The sequence below is a fragment of the Mobula birostris genome, chromosome 12 (genome assembly GCF_030028105.1).
Source record: "Mobula birostris isolate sMobBir1 chromosome 12, sMobBir1.hap1, whole genome shotgun sequence".
In the NCBI taxonomy this organism is placed as follows: domain Eukaryota; kingdom Metazoa; phylum Chordata; class Chondrichthyes; order Myliobatiformes; family Myliobatidae; genus Mobula; species Mobula birostris.
The window spans coordinates 68,977,743-68,992,280 of NC_092381.1; the positions used below are offsets into that span (position 1 = coordinate 68,977,743).

General features: G+C 42.4%; 1 protein-coding gene across 3 annotated transcripts in view; it reads left to right on the forward strand.

The window, feature by feature from the left end:
- The window catches only part of tor3a (torsin family 3, member A), a 28,173-nt gene extending 14,018 nt beyond the window's left edge, over nt 1-14,155 (forward strand). For 2 of the 3 annotated variants that reach the window (XM_072274712.1, XM_072274714.1), the window contains 2 exons: nt 4,440-4,564; nt 6,356-9,776. In XM_072274712.1, coding sequence (XP_072130813.1) covers nt 4,440-4,564; nt 6,356-6,603 — 373 coding nt within the window. In that variant the 3' untranslated portion in view covers nt 6,604-9,776. Of the gene's footprint in view, nt 1-4,439; nt 4,565-6,355; nt 9,777-13,988 lie in introns of those variants that run through there. The other variant, XM_072274713.1, reaches the window with a different exon arrangement.
- Nucleotides 14,156-14,538: the final 383 nt, after the last annotated feature.

A 14,538-nucleotide genomic window follows, 5' to 3' on the forward strand; every position in this document is an offset into this window, starting at 1 on the left:
ACCATCTGTCCTATCCTGAGCCCCTTCACTCCGGTTCCCACCCCCCTGCCAAATTAGTTTAAACCCTCCCCAACAGGTCTGACAAACCTGTCTGCAAGAATATTGTTCCCCCTCACATTCAGGTGCAACCCATCACTTTTAAACAGGTCAAACCTCCCCCAGAAGAAATCCCAATGATCCAAGAATCGGAAGCCCTGTCCCTTGCACCAGTTTCTCAGCCACACATTTGTCTGCTAAATCATCCAGTTTCTATGCTCACTGGTGCGTGGCACAGGCAGCAATCCGGAAATCACTACCCTGGAGCTCCTGCCTCTCAGTTTTCTGCCTAGCTCTCTAAATTCTCTTTTCAGGACCTCTTTGCTTTTCCTTCCTATGTCATTGGTACCGATATGTACCAAAACATCTGACTGCTCTCCCTCTCCCTCCAAAATGTTGTGGACCCAACTTGAGACATCCTTGACCCTAGCACCTGGGAGGTAACATAACATCCGGGTGTCCCATTCACGTCCACAGAATCTCCTGTTGTTCCCCTGACTACTGAGTCCCCTATCACTACCTCTCCCTTCTCTCTCTTTCGCTTCTGCACCACGGACCCATGCTCGGTGCCTGTAACCCTGTCACCATGGCATTCCCCCAGGAGGTCATTCCCCAAAAAAGTATCCAAAGCGGTTTACTTATTTTTGAGGGGAACGGCCACAGGTGTGCTATGTGTTAAGATTAATATAACCTGAGCTGGTTGCAAGATAATTCCAGGTAGCTTTTAAGCAGATGAACGCACTGTAGCTCTGTGACTCTGAGTGTCTACATGTTTAACGTGCTATACTGCAACTGAATGACTATATGCCTTGTTCTGTTGGATTTAGGGAAAGGGCTGAGGCTGTGTGCTTTCAGCTACAGTGTTATTTAGTCACGTTGGCCAATTCCCCATTTCATACTTTATACAGTAAACAGAATCAAACCAAATGAACTCAAAATTGCACAAATCAATATCTCTGAATAGCTATCAGCCTGACAGGTGGTAACTGCCAACTCAAATCAAACTCACGATTGGTAAATGTTGCACAAAGATCAAATAGTAAAGTTTCAATGTCACAGCGTTATTTAAAAATTTGTAGATGTGGAACTACACCGATCAATGTCATTGTAACTGATTGTGGGTTTTCCCCAGATAACCTGAGTTATGACCCATTCTCTCTAGGGACTTCCAGTAGAATGTCACGTCTGAAGTAATTGCACATCTATTAGCTTTTGCTTTGTCCTACCCAACTATAACGTAAACTCCTCCGGACTAACTAAAGAAGACCTCAGCCGAGGCAGCAAGGAGAAATTCAATGACTCCTGTAGGGAAATTAAAGAGTGAGGAATTTGACTGAATATCCAAACTGCGCAAACTGTTGCACACAACCCATCAGAACATAGTGGGAAAGGAAGAAAACAAGCCTGCAGCTGCCAGGGAATTAGTGTATGAAAATGCAGCCAAAGGGATAAATTCCCTAGTGACAAGATAGGCAGGTTAGGAATACAGGCAAGGAACATAGGACAAATATTCAGCCATTAACCCAGGAGCTCGGAGGGAGGTGCAGAGTACAAATGAGTTGGACAACTTCAGTCTTTGTGCAGTACTTAAGGCTGTCAAGAGAGTCATCAAAACAAAGGACAGCAATGTAGGAGTTGATGAGTTCAGGCAAGCGATGAGCTTAGGATTGTGAGACAAACAGCTAAGATAGTGATTAAGTTAATGAACGGGAGTTTCTGAGGTTGGAAAAGTTAAGAAAGGAAGGATAGCATCAAAGTAGGGGCAGAAGGCATTATTGCACTGGAGGTGTAAAGCCAAGATCAGTGCTTAGCATACTGGAAAGCAAATGCTTGTGCATGAATCACAAAAAGTTGGTTGGCAGGTGCAGCAGGCTATCAAGAAGACAAATGGAATGTTGACCTTCACTGATAGAGGAACTGAACTCAAGAGCAGGGAGGTTATTCTGCAACTGCACAGGCCTCACCTGGAGTACTGCATGCAGTTCTGGTCTCCTTACTTGAGGATGGCTATACTGGCTTTGGAAGCAGTGCAGAGGAGTTTCACCAGGTTGATTCCAGAGATGAGGGGGTTAGACTACAAGGAGAGTTTGAGTTACCTGTGACTGTACTTACTGGAATTCAGAAGAATGAGAGGAGATCTTATAAAAATAAATTAAACTATGAAAGGGATAGATAAGGTAGAGGCAGGAAAGTTGTTTCCACTGGTAGGTGAGACTAGAACTAGGGGACATAGCATCAAGATTCCGGGGAGTAGATTTATGATAGCGATGAGGAGGAATTGCTTGTCCCGGAAAGTGTTGAATCTGTGGAATTCTCTGCCCAATGAAGCAGTGAAGGCTACCTCAGTAAATATATTTAAGACAACACATCAAAAAATGCTGAACGCAGCAGGCCAGGCAGCACCTATAGGAAGAGGTACAGTCAAGGTACAGCCTCTTCCTATAGACCAAAACGTCGACTGTACCTCTTCCTAAAGACGCTGCCTGGCCTGCTGCGTTCACCAGCATTTTTTGTGTGTGTTGCTTGAATTTCCAGCATCTGCAGATTTCCTCGTGTTTGCATATTTAAGGCAAGTTTGGATAGACTTTTGCATAGTAGTGGAATTAAGGGTTATGGGGAAAAGGCAGGTAGGGGGAGATGTCCATGACCAGATCAGCCATGATCTTATTGAAAGGCAGAGCGGGCTCAACGGGCCAGATGGCCTACTCCCACTCCTATTTCTTATGTTCTTATGTTCTAAATGGCCATTGAGACATGAGCTACAGATACAAACCAAAGAGGAATGTCTTTGTCATGTTGAAGCTGAAGCAAGAATAGTTGAGGTTATCATTTATAAAGGCGCAAAGGTGGTCAGGCAACAAAGTAATTGTCACGGCCGAGTGATATTGGAATACCATTAACACATGATAGTGTTAGCATACACATAGAAGGTAACGGCACACTTGTGAATATTGACAGCAAACGTTGGTTTGGCCAGCCATCTACCATAGCTTTGGTGGGAAAGCTGTATAAATCCTGGTAAAAGTGAAAATGGCTTTCTGCTTTCATTCTGGGGTTTCTACGCTTTGTCAACGTTCAGTGACATGGTCAAATGAATCCTGGAAGGAATCTTAGAAACCATCTCAGAAAAGCACAAGGGGTCAGAACACAGATATAGATGAAGCTTTGAGGAAAATGACCAACTGCTTTGCAGTGGTAAAGAATGGGGCTGTGGTAGGGAACTGGAGGGAGAAGACGGTCTTGGAGGTCCCCGCACATCGGAATCAGAATCTAGGATCTATTTTGACTGCCGGATCAAAGTGGAACTCCAGCAAATGTATTTGGAGAAATCAGCTACTGCTGCCTAGACTGGATTTTATACTTGTCTGCCAGAGCATTTAGTGGTAAAGAAAAATAACTTCAGCTCTTACCACATCACATTGTGCAACTGCACAGGGGTCCTAAAGGCGGCTTGCCAGGCAACTGAGTTTGCCTTGTCAGAAAAAAAAATGTCTTGTTTTGGAACAGAAGATCTGGGTTAATTTTCTATCCAGACATTGCTCAAGTACATGAGTTTAGAATACAGTAAAGTTTACAATTCATAAACTGAAGTGATGGGTTACTGACTTTTAAATGTAAGTCTGCAGAGTTGAAATCAATATAATAGTCAGACACAAGTGGAAACTTTTGACCATTTATTGACACAGGTTGGACTCTGAGCAGCGTGAAGTGATACATTGTTCTTGCGATGTCGAACGAGCATTCCACAGGCACGTACACCAACCTATAAACCAGAGGATCTGAAAGTTATTATAGTAATTAATCCCATAAATCCTGGCCAGAGTCCTTGGATACCAGTGTCAGGGTAAAAAGTGGATTGAAGGTTTCAGGGAGAAAATATTTGCCTCAGAGCTGGAGAAATCCCTGCACTATCATTGTGAATCTTTACGATCCTCTACTTTTGAGGAATGGATTATTCAAGATATTTGAATTTGTGAACATTTAGTGGGGTGCTGTTTGTGATGTTGAACTTGAAGGGAAGTGCTGATTTTATTCTAATTGTTCATTTTCTGAAAGTTATTATCTACCATGGCTGCAAATGCAAAACCCAGCAGTGAATACTATCATGAAATTGAAGCTAATTTATAACTGACATAAAGATGGTCAAATTAAATGTTCCAAATGGCTTGAAACTTTCTTGAACATTTTTGCCCTTTCCCATTTATTGAATATTTAATGTCAAACCAATTATAAATAAAATCAAAATATGAAGAACTTCCATAAAATTTTGGATTGGAATCCATATTTCTGCTGGGCTAGTATCTTATTGCTGAATTAATGTACAAGCAAGGTGAAATCCTGATTCCAACTTTCTGTTTATTTCTATCCAATATTAATTCCCTACAAACATTTCTTCACTCTAGTAATATCGGAGGAAAGTCTATAAGCAGGGTGGTATTAGAAAACTGGCGAGCAGGACGAGATCGAGAGGAGATTACTATGGAAGACTTGGAATATCAGATCCAAAGAGAGGTTGCAACATCAAAAGGTAATGCATATTAAAAGCACAGAGTTAGGAATGGGGTCCTTTCAGACCACTGTATTCATGCTAATCGACAAGTGCCAATCTATTTTACTTGCACTTTCCAAGTAACGGTTGGCTAGCATGAACCTCTCAGTTTTCTGTGCTATAGTATTTCTAGAGTTCCTCTAAATAAGACTTAAATGCTATGGGAGACTCTGCCTCTACCATCACTTCAGACAGTGCATCCTCTGGGTAGAAAAATATTCAAATCCTCTCTCAGTCTCCCACCCAAAACCTTTGCCTTCTGATTGTAGACGCCTCTGCCACAGGGGAAGAGTTTCTCACCATCTGCTGTACCTACACTCCTCATAAATTTGTACTCTTCAGTCAGATTCCCCTTCCCTTTCCAACTCCATTGAAAGGCTATCAAGTCTCTTGATGTAATTCATCTGAAGCAACATCTTGGCAAATCTCTCCAGTGTAATTATATTTTTATGGCCCAGAACTGCAGACAACAGTGGCTTAACTAACATTCTATATATTGCACCAGAACCTCCCTGCTCTTGTGTTCCATGGCCTAGCTAAAGAAGGCATATATCCTGTGTTGGGAAGATGTGGGATAAATAAAAGGACAATGGGATAGCTAAGAAAAACCATGAAATGGAATAATGGAAGGTGTAATGAACAAGAAAGCTTTTAAGATGGAAATCTGGTGAAGAGATGGAAAAGGCCACGAGGGCATATTTTAGACAACAAAAGTAGTTTTGTTTGATGTCTCCACAGTCAACTTAAGAGTAGCAATAAATACAAACACTAACTACTCATCAGCAACAATACCATAATTTAAGAGTAGAAAGTAAATGGCAGGATACTTGGTAGTGTGGAGGAGCAGAGGGATCTCAGGGTACATGTCCACAGATCCCTGAAAGTTGCCTCACAGGTGGATAGGGTAGTTAAGAAAGCTTATGGGGTGTTAGCTTTCATAAGTCGAGGGATAGAGTTTAAGAGTCGTGATGTAATGATGCAGCTCTATAAAACTCTGGTTAGGCCACACTTGGAGTATTGTGTCCAGTTCTGGTCGCCTCACTATAGGAAGGATGTGGAAGCATTGGAAAGGGTACAGAGGAGATTTACCAGGATGCTGCCTGGTTTAGAAAGTATGCATTATGATCAGAGATTAAGGGAGCTAGGGCTTTACTCTTTGGAGAGAAGGAGGATGAGAGGAGACATGATAGAGGTGTACAAGATAATAAGAGGAATAGATAGAATGGATAGCCAGCGCCTCTTCCCCAGGGCACCACTGCTCAATACAAGAGGACATGGCTTTAAGATAAGGGGTGGGAAGTTCAAGGGGGATATTAGAGGAAGGTTTTTTACTCAGAGAGTGGTTGGTGCGTGGAATGCACTGCCTGAGTCAGTGGTGGAGGCAGATACACTAGTGAAGTTTAAGAGACTACTGGACAGGTATATGGAGGAATCTAAGGTGGGGGCTTATATGGGAGACAGGGTTTGAGGGTCAGCACAACATTGTGGGCCGAAGGGCCTGTACTGTGCTGTACCATTCTATGTTCTAATTATGCTTAAGACAATAAATGCCAACAACAATCATGCAAATGACTTTTAAGCATCTTCCCACTATCAGGGAAGGTCAGCATCATAACTGCAGTCATGAATGTTAATGGTGGAACTGGTCTAGTGAGCCAGTGTTTTTGAAATTCTTCATTCCATGGATGAAACAGTAGCATTCAAACATGTTGCTAATGGCATATGCAATGGTAGAAATAAAGAATTCATACTTCTTGTGTTCATTTTTAGGTGGCTTTGCACATAGTGGCCTTGTGGCTGAGAATCTCGTCGACTTCTTCATTCCCTTCTTACCTCTGGAGTACAAGCATGTTAAATTATGTGTACGTGATGCTCTTCATTCCAGAGGAATCAAGTACAACATAGATATCCTGGATGAAGTGGCAAAGGGGATGCTGTATTTTCCAAAGGAGGAAAACCTGTTCTCAGCCCAAGGGTGTAAATCGGTCTCGCAGCGGGTCAATCTCTTTCTGCCCTGAAGCAGAAGAGTTCAGGAAACCACTTGTTGCAACACATTGTTCCCCTCGAGACCACGTCACTTCCTCATTGCACAGTAGCTGTTGCCTTCTAGCACCTGAGAGATGGAAATCTGACCCAAGCAACAGGGAAGAAAGGTAACCTTTAAGAAATTAAGAAGCAAAACTGCCATCCAGTTTCCTGGCTTTCTTGTGAAACTTGCCTGCATCCTTGACCATTGCAGTAATCTGTACTTGACTGATACTGGGTGTTGTGGATCCACTGATGTGCAAACCTAGGTTGTATAAATCATGAAGATGAGGATTGTGCCAACGATGGAACTTCTCCATTTTATTAATTTTGCTCTTCACCAGCGGCTCTTCAACCATTTAGATCTAACACTGACCCGCTGCGAGACCGATTTACAGCCCTGGGCTAACTTCTCTAAATGGAGGTGAGGTTACCTGGCATGGTAAGATACAGAGAAGATGCAAGTGTCTGCAGATACCAGAATCTGGAGCAACAGACAAGCTGCTTGAGGATTTGTTTGACCCAAAACATCAAAAGCTCCTTCCCCTGCCCCAGTCCCACTCATAGATGCTGCTCAACTCCACTGAGTTCCTCTAGCAGCCTTGCATTTCTCCTTCACCACTTCCTTCTGCTGATAGAGTTACCAACCTTTCCCCTTGGAATTGTTGGCCACGTCCTGCTTGTAACAGCGGATTACAAATGATAAAATATTAATTTCCAAACTATATTTTATAGGCTGCAATGTAAAACACTGGCAAGAGTGATCAATGCAATATACTGGATTTGTTGCATATGACACTGGATTCCAAATGTCTTTTAATTAAATGTCAAATTTAGACATTTCTGTACATTAAAGTAAAATTTACAAATCAGATTGTAAATCAAATTTACAACTGCAGCATTGATCCTTACCCTTCCGAACCTTTTGGCAACAATTGATAAATGTTTAGTTTCCTCAATTGTTCATCATATATTGGTGCAGCTCTCATGTGTTTTTGTCCAGAACATCTCCCACAGCTGTCCCCTTTCCTCTTGGATCTATCCTTTGTTCTTGTTTCTCATCTGTGTAGTATCTCTTGAGGGAAAAATATACTAAAGCAGACATCCCACCCTGCAAAAAGTCATTTCAGGGAGGTAGCACCACCACCCCCACCCCCCACCCCCGGTCGACCTCCAAGGGTGTATGTATACAGGACATTTGATTATGAAAGAACACAACAATTAATTTCATCACATATTGAAACTATTTACATATCTATACACACATATATACATACAAAATACTCAACAAGGAATATATATGTATTCCTTGTTGAGTATTTTGTTGGCAGTCTCAATGCTAATGCAAATAACTTTTCTACTTCTTTTGCAAACTTTCCTTGTACTGTGATGTGGTTTGCTTGGCAGATTTGAGCATTTTGCCGGAAGTTTCAACCTCATAGCAGTCTGTGTCAATGAATTTGTTAATCTTGCAAGACATCAGATTCACAAGATTCACAATTATATTATCATGGAGTCTTTTTTTAATTGTATTACAACTTTAAGCAAGTCTACAGGGAGTTTGGCCTCATCACGTAGGACATCAACAGAGTAGCTCCTTAGCAGCTGGCCAGCTAGTTTAAATAACGTTAGCTATGCTAATGAACGAATGACACCTGTTAAACTCACCTCAACATGTCTTTTAGTCACTTAACCCACCATGGGCAATAGAAAAGTCACTGTTGCAAACAGTGCAACGAGCAACACTGTCATTATTTTTTGACAACTATTAGGCAGGGGTACACTTTAGTGTAGTCTGGGGTGAAGTACGTTTTATATTTTCTTTTTTTGGAACACTCTGCCATGGCACTGCAGGACACTAATATCTCTCTCTCTCTTTCTCTCTCCTCTCTCTCTCTCTCTCTTACTTACACACACACACACACACACACACACACACACACACAAAATCAATTTCCGGGATATTGCATATAATTTACGAGTGTCAGGGAGCCGCTATCAATTTGCGGGGGAGACTCCCAGAACTTCCGAGGGAGGTGAGATGTCTGCTAAAAGCATGGGTTTTCCAAGGAGAGGTATGATAAGATCGGGTTCGATGTCCATCAGCCTGGTCCAGCTTAATTTCAAGATTATTGAAGTATCTGGTCCCTGCTCCTAAAACATATTCTTACTGATTCCATGCCTTTTAACTTCAGACTCAGATTTATTCTATCTGATATATGATGTGAAGTTTGTTGTTTTGGAACAGCAGTACAGTGCAAGATACAAAAGAAAAACAAATTACCAAAAATAAATAAATACTGCAAAAAAAAGGAATAATGTTTTAGTGTTCTTGGACCTTTCAGAAATATGATGGCAGAGGGAAAAAAGCTGTTGCTAAATAATTGAATGCGAGTCTTCAGGCTCCTATACCTCCCTCACCCTCCCTCCCCAAATGTTAGTAATGAGAAGGCGGCATATCCCAGCTCATAAGGGTACTTAATAATGAGTGTCCCCTTCTAGAGGCACTGCCACTCGATGTTCTTGATGATGGGGAGGGTTGTGCTTGTGCTTGAGATGGCAAAGTCTATAACCCTCTGCAGCCTCTTACAATCCTGCACTGGAATCTCCATCCCAGGCTGTGATGCAACCAGTCATAATAGTTTCCATTGTATTTCTATGAGACCATAAAACCATAAGATATAGGAGCAGAATTAGGCCATTTGGCCCTTTGAGTCTGCTCTGCCATTTCACCACTGCTGATCCACTTTCTCTCTCAGCCCCAATCTCTTTCTTTTCCCCATATCCCTTCATGCCCTGACTAATCAAGAACCTATCAACCTCTGCCTTACGAATGACTTGGCCTCCATACCATCCTGTGGCAACAAATTCCACAGATTCACCACACTCCGGTTAAAAATATTCCTCCACATCTCCATTCTAAAGGACATCTCTCTATTCTGAGGCTGTCCCCTCTGGTTTTAGATTCTCCCATCATAGGAAGCATCCTCTCCACATCCACTCTATCAAGACCTTTCAGCATCGATAGGCTTTAATGAGGTCACCCCGTTACTCTTTGAACTCTGGGGAGAACTGGCCTAGAGCCATCAAATGCTCCTCACAGGACAAGCCTTTGGATTCCGGAATCATTTTCATGAATTTTCTTTGAACCCTCTCCAAAGTCAGCACATCCTGTCTTAGGTAAGGGGCCTAAAACTGCTCACAATGCTCCAAGTGAGGCCTCACCAGTGCTTTATAAAGCCTCAACATTATATCCTTGCTTTTATATTCTAGTCTTCTTGAAATGAATGCTAACATCGCATTTCCCTTCTGCACCGCTGACTCAACCTACAAATTAACCTTTAAACAATCCTGCATGAGATCTCCCAAGTCCCTTTACTCCTCAGATTTTTGAATTTTCTCTCCATTTTCAAAATAATCTACACTTTTATTTCTTCCACCCAAAGTGCACGCAATACATTTCCTGACACTGTATTCCATCTGCCACTTCCTTGAACATTTGCCTAATCTGTCTAAATCCCTGTGTAGCCTCTCTACTTCCTCACTGGGGGAGCACAGCAGCATAACGGTTGGCACATCGCTTTAAGTACAGGCAATCAGGGTTCAATTCTTGATGCTGCCTGTAAGGAGTTTGTACGTCCTCCCTGTGCCCATGTGGGTTTCCACCATCTGTTTCAATTTCCTCCCACAGTCCAAAGACGTACCGGTTACTATGTTACTTGGTCATTGTAAATTGTCCTGTGATTAGACTCAGCTTAAATTGGGGGATTGCTGGGTAGTGCGGCTCAAATGGCCTATTCCACGTTGTATCTCAATAAAATAAAATTAAAATAAATAAAATTTAAAAATAAAAACTACTTGCCCCTCCACCTATTTCCGTATCATCCACAAACGTCAATTCTGTCATCCAAATCATTGACATATAACGTCAAAAGAAGTGATCCTAACGCAGACCCCTGTGGAACCCACTAGTCACCAGAAGCCAACCAGAAGAGGCTCTGTTCCCACTCTTTGCCTCCTACCAATCAGCCAATGCTCTATCCATGCTGGGATCTTCCCTGTAATACCATGAGCTCTTAACTTGTTAAGCAACCTCATGTGTGGCACCTTGTCAAAGGCCTTCTGAAAATCCAAGTACATAACTTCCACCAGTTCTCCTTTGTCTACCCTGCTTGTTATTTCTTCAATGAATTCCAACAGATTTGTCAGGCAAGATTTTCCCTTAAGCAAACCATTATCATATGCCTCCAAGTATCCCGAAACTGCATCCTTAACAATCGACTCCAACATCTTCCCAACCACAGACTAACTGGCCAATAATTTCCTTTCTCCTGTCTCTCTCCTTTCTTGACTAACAGAGTGACATTTGCAATTTTTCAGTCCTCCGGAACCGTGCCAGAGTCTATTGATTCTTGAAAGATCATTACTAATACCTCCACAATCTCTTCAGCCATCTCTTTCAGAACCCTGGGGGTGTATACCAACTGGTCCAGATGACTCTAGACCTTTCAGTTTCATTAGAACTTTCACCCTAGCAATGGCAACCACACACTTCTGCCACCTGGCACTCCCAAACTTCCACCACCCTGCTAGTATCTTCCACAGTGAAGACTGATGCAAAATATGTTCTCAGTTTGTCTGCCATGTCCTTGTCCCCCATTACTACCTCTCCAGCATCATTCTCCAGAAGTCCAATATCTACTCTCACTTCTCTTTTACACTCTATATTGCTGAGGGAACTTTTTGTTTCTGAATGACTATCAACCTGTGGCTCTGACATCAATTGCTATGAAGTGCTTCGAGAGATTGGTTATGGCACACATCAACCACAGCCTACCGGACAACCTCGACGCTTTACAATTCGCCTACCGGAGCAACAGGTCAACGGCAGATGCCATCTCTCTGGCCCTACATTCCTCCTTAGAACACCTGGAGAATAAAGATGCATATATAAGGCTCCTTTTCATTGACTACAGCTCTGCCTTTAATACCATTTTTCCAAATAAACTGATTCCTAAGCTCCGGAACCTGGACCTTAGCACACAGATCTGCAGCTGGATCTTCAGCTTCCTCACGGACAGGACCCAGGCTGTAAAAATAGGGGACAAGCTCTCCTCTACAATCACTCTGAGCACCGGTGCCCCACAAGGCTGTGTACTCAGCCCCCTGCTGTATTCACTGTACACCCATGATTGTGTAGTCAAGTTTCCATCAAACTTAATATATAAGTTTGCTGATGACACAACAATTGTAGGCTGTATCTCGAGTAATGATGAGTTTGAGTACAGAGAGGAAATTAAGAACCTGGTGGCATGGTGTGAAGACAATAACCTATCCTTCAACGTCAGCAAGACGAAGGAATTGGTTGTTGACTTCAGAAGGAGTAGCAGACCGCACGACCCAATTTACATTGGTGGTGCGCAAGTGGAACAGGTCAAAAGCTTTAAGTTCCTCAGGGTCAATATCACAAATGACTTGACTTGGTCCAACCAAGCAGAGTTCACTGCCAAGAAAGCCCACCAGCGCCTTTACTTCCTGAGAAAACTAAAGAAATTTGGCCTGTCCCCTAAAACCCTCATTATTTTTTATAGATGCACCGTAGAAAGCATTCTTCTAGGGTGCATCACAACCTGATATGGAAGTTGTCCTGTCCAAGACTGAAAGAAGCTGCAGAAGATCGTGAACATGGTGCAGCACATCACACAAACCAATCTTCCGTCCATGGACTCACTTTACACCGCACGCTGTTGGAGCAGTGCTGCCAGGATAATCAAGGACACGACCCACCCAGCCAACACACTTTTCGTCCCTCTTCCCTCCAGGAGAAGGCTCAGGAGCTTGCAGACTCGTACGGCCAGATTTGGGAACAGCTTCTTTCCAACTGTGATAAGACTGCTGAACGGATCCTGATCCGGATCTGGGCCGTACCCTCCAAATATCCGGACCTGCCTCTCGGTTTTTTTTGCACTACCTTACTTTCTATTTTTCTATTCTCTATTTATGATTTATAATTTAAATTTTTAATATTTACTAGTTTTAATTATTTTTAATATTTAATATTTGTAATCCAGGGAGTGTGAAGCGCAGAATCAAATATCGCTGTGATGATTGTACGTTCTAGTACCAATTGTTTGGTGACAATAAAGTATAAAGTATAAAGTATTCTCTCCAATATTATTGGCTAGCTTAACTCCGTAATCAATCTTTTCCTTATTTTTGTCTTATTTAGTTGCCTTCTGTTACTTTTTAAAAGCTTCCCAGTCTTCTAATTTCCCACTGATTTTTGCTCTATTATATGACCTCTCTTTGGCTTTTATGTTGGCTTTGACTTCTCTTGTTAGTCACAATTGTGTCACCCTGTCTTTAGGATACTTCTTTCTCTTTCTTGTTACACTGCTGGCATTTAGGGCAGCAATGAAGGTCCTCTATCTCCAGTGGTGTTCACAGCTTCCTTCTTTGTGTCAGTTGCTTCCGCTCAGTTTAATGTCAGTCATTCAAGCCCCAGGTGGAGACTCAGGGATACTGTTGCATACAGAAGTAGGATTCTTCATTGCTGTATCCATAACAGTTTTGTTTGACCAGTCAGGGTTGTTAGTCCTGAGCTGAACCCCCGAACCTGGAGGATCAGTGGACCACTGTTAGTCTGGCCTCTACCCTTTGACTGTTTGGCATGGGTGACCTTATCAAGAGCCACAGCATAAAGCCCTAATGCCAGCCAGCATAACTCTCTGGGTCATTGAGTAATGCAAGCCTTCAAACCATGACATGGTTGTGGTACTCTTGCTCCCAGAAATTCCAGTCATTGCTACTCTGCTGTCATCCCTGCCAGTGTTCTTTTCTAATCAATTTTGGCCAGCTCCTTTCTTGTGCCTCTGTAATTCCCTTTAATCCACTGTAACACTTATATATCTGACTTTAGCTTCTCTTTCTCAACTTGCAGGGTGAATTCTATCATATTATGATAACTGACTCCTAAGGGTTCCTTTCCCTTAAGCTCTCTTATCAATTTAAGTTCATTGCACAACACCCAGTTCAGAATAGCTGATGCCCTAGTGGGCTTAACCATGAGCTGCTCTAAAAATCCACCTAGTAGGCATTCTAGAAACTCCCTCTCTTGGGATCCAACACCAATTTGATTTTCCCTATCTACCTGCATATTGATATCCCCATGACCATCTTAACATTGCTCTTTTGACATGCATTTTCAATCTCCCATTGTAATTTGTAGACCCTATCTTTATTACTGTTTGGGGCTCTCTATACAACTTCTGTCAAGGTATTTGACCTTGTAGTTCCTTTGCTCTACCCGCAATGATTTAACACCTTTCTATCCTATGTCACCTCTTTCTAATGATAAGATTTCATTTTTTACCAACAGACCCATGCCATCCCTCTGCCAGCCTGCCTGTCCTTTTGATACAACGTGTGTCCTTGGATGTTAAGCTCCAGGCTATAATCTTCCTTCAGCCACGATTCAGTGATGCCCGCAACATCGTATATAACAATCTGTAACTGTGCTACAAGTTCATTTACTTTATTCCATATACTGCATACATTCAAATATAAAATCTTCAGTCCTGTATTCACCCTTTCCAAGTTTGTCTGACTCTAATTGAAATTTATGAGCTTCTTTGGTGACATATCAAATCTCAAACTCGTCACGAAGTCGAGCCGCTGCTGTGCCTTCTTCATGTTGGGTCCTCTCAGATGTTGATGCCCAGGAACTTTAAGCTGCTCACCCTTTCCACCGCTGACCATCCTGAGGATAGGTGTCTGTTCTCCTGCCGTCCCTATCTTGAAGTCCACAATCAGTTCCTCGGTCTCGCTGACGTTGAGTGTGAGGTTGTTTTTGCATCACCACTCAACCAATTGATCTATCTCGCTCCTGTAAGTCCATAACTTGAACTAATCTCCATGAAATCCTAGTG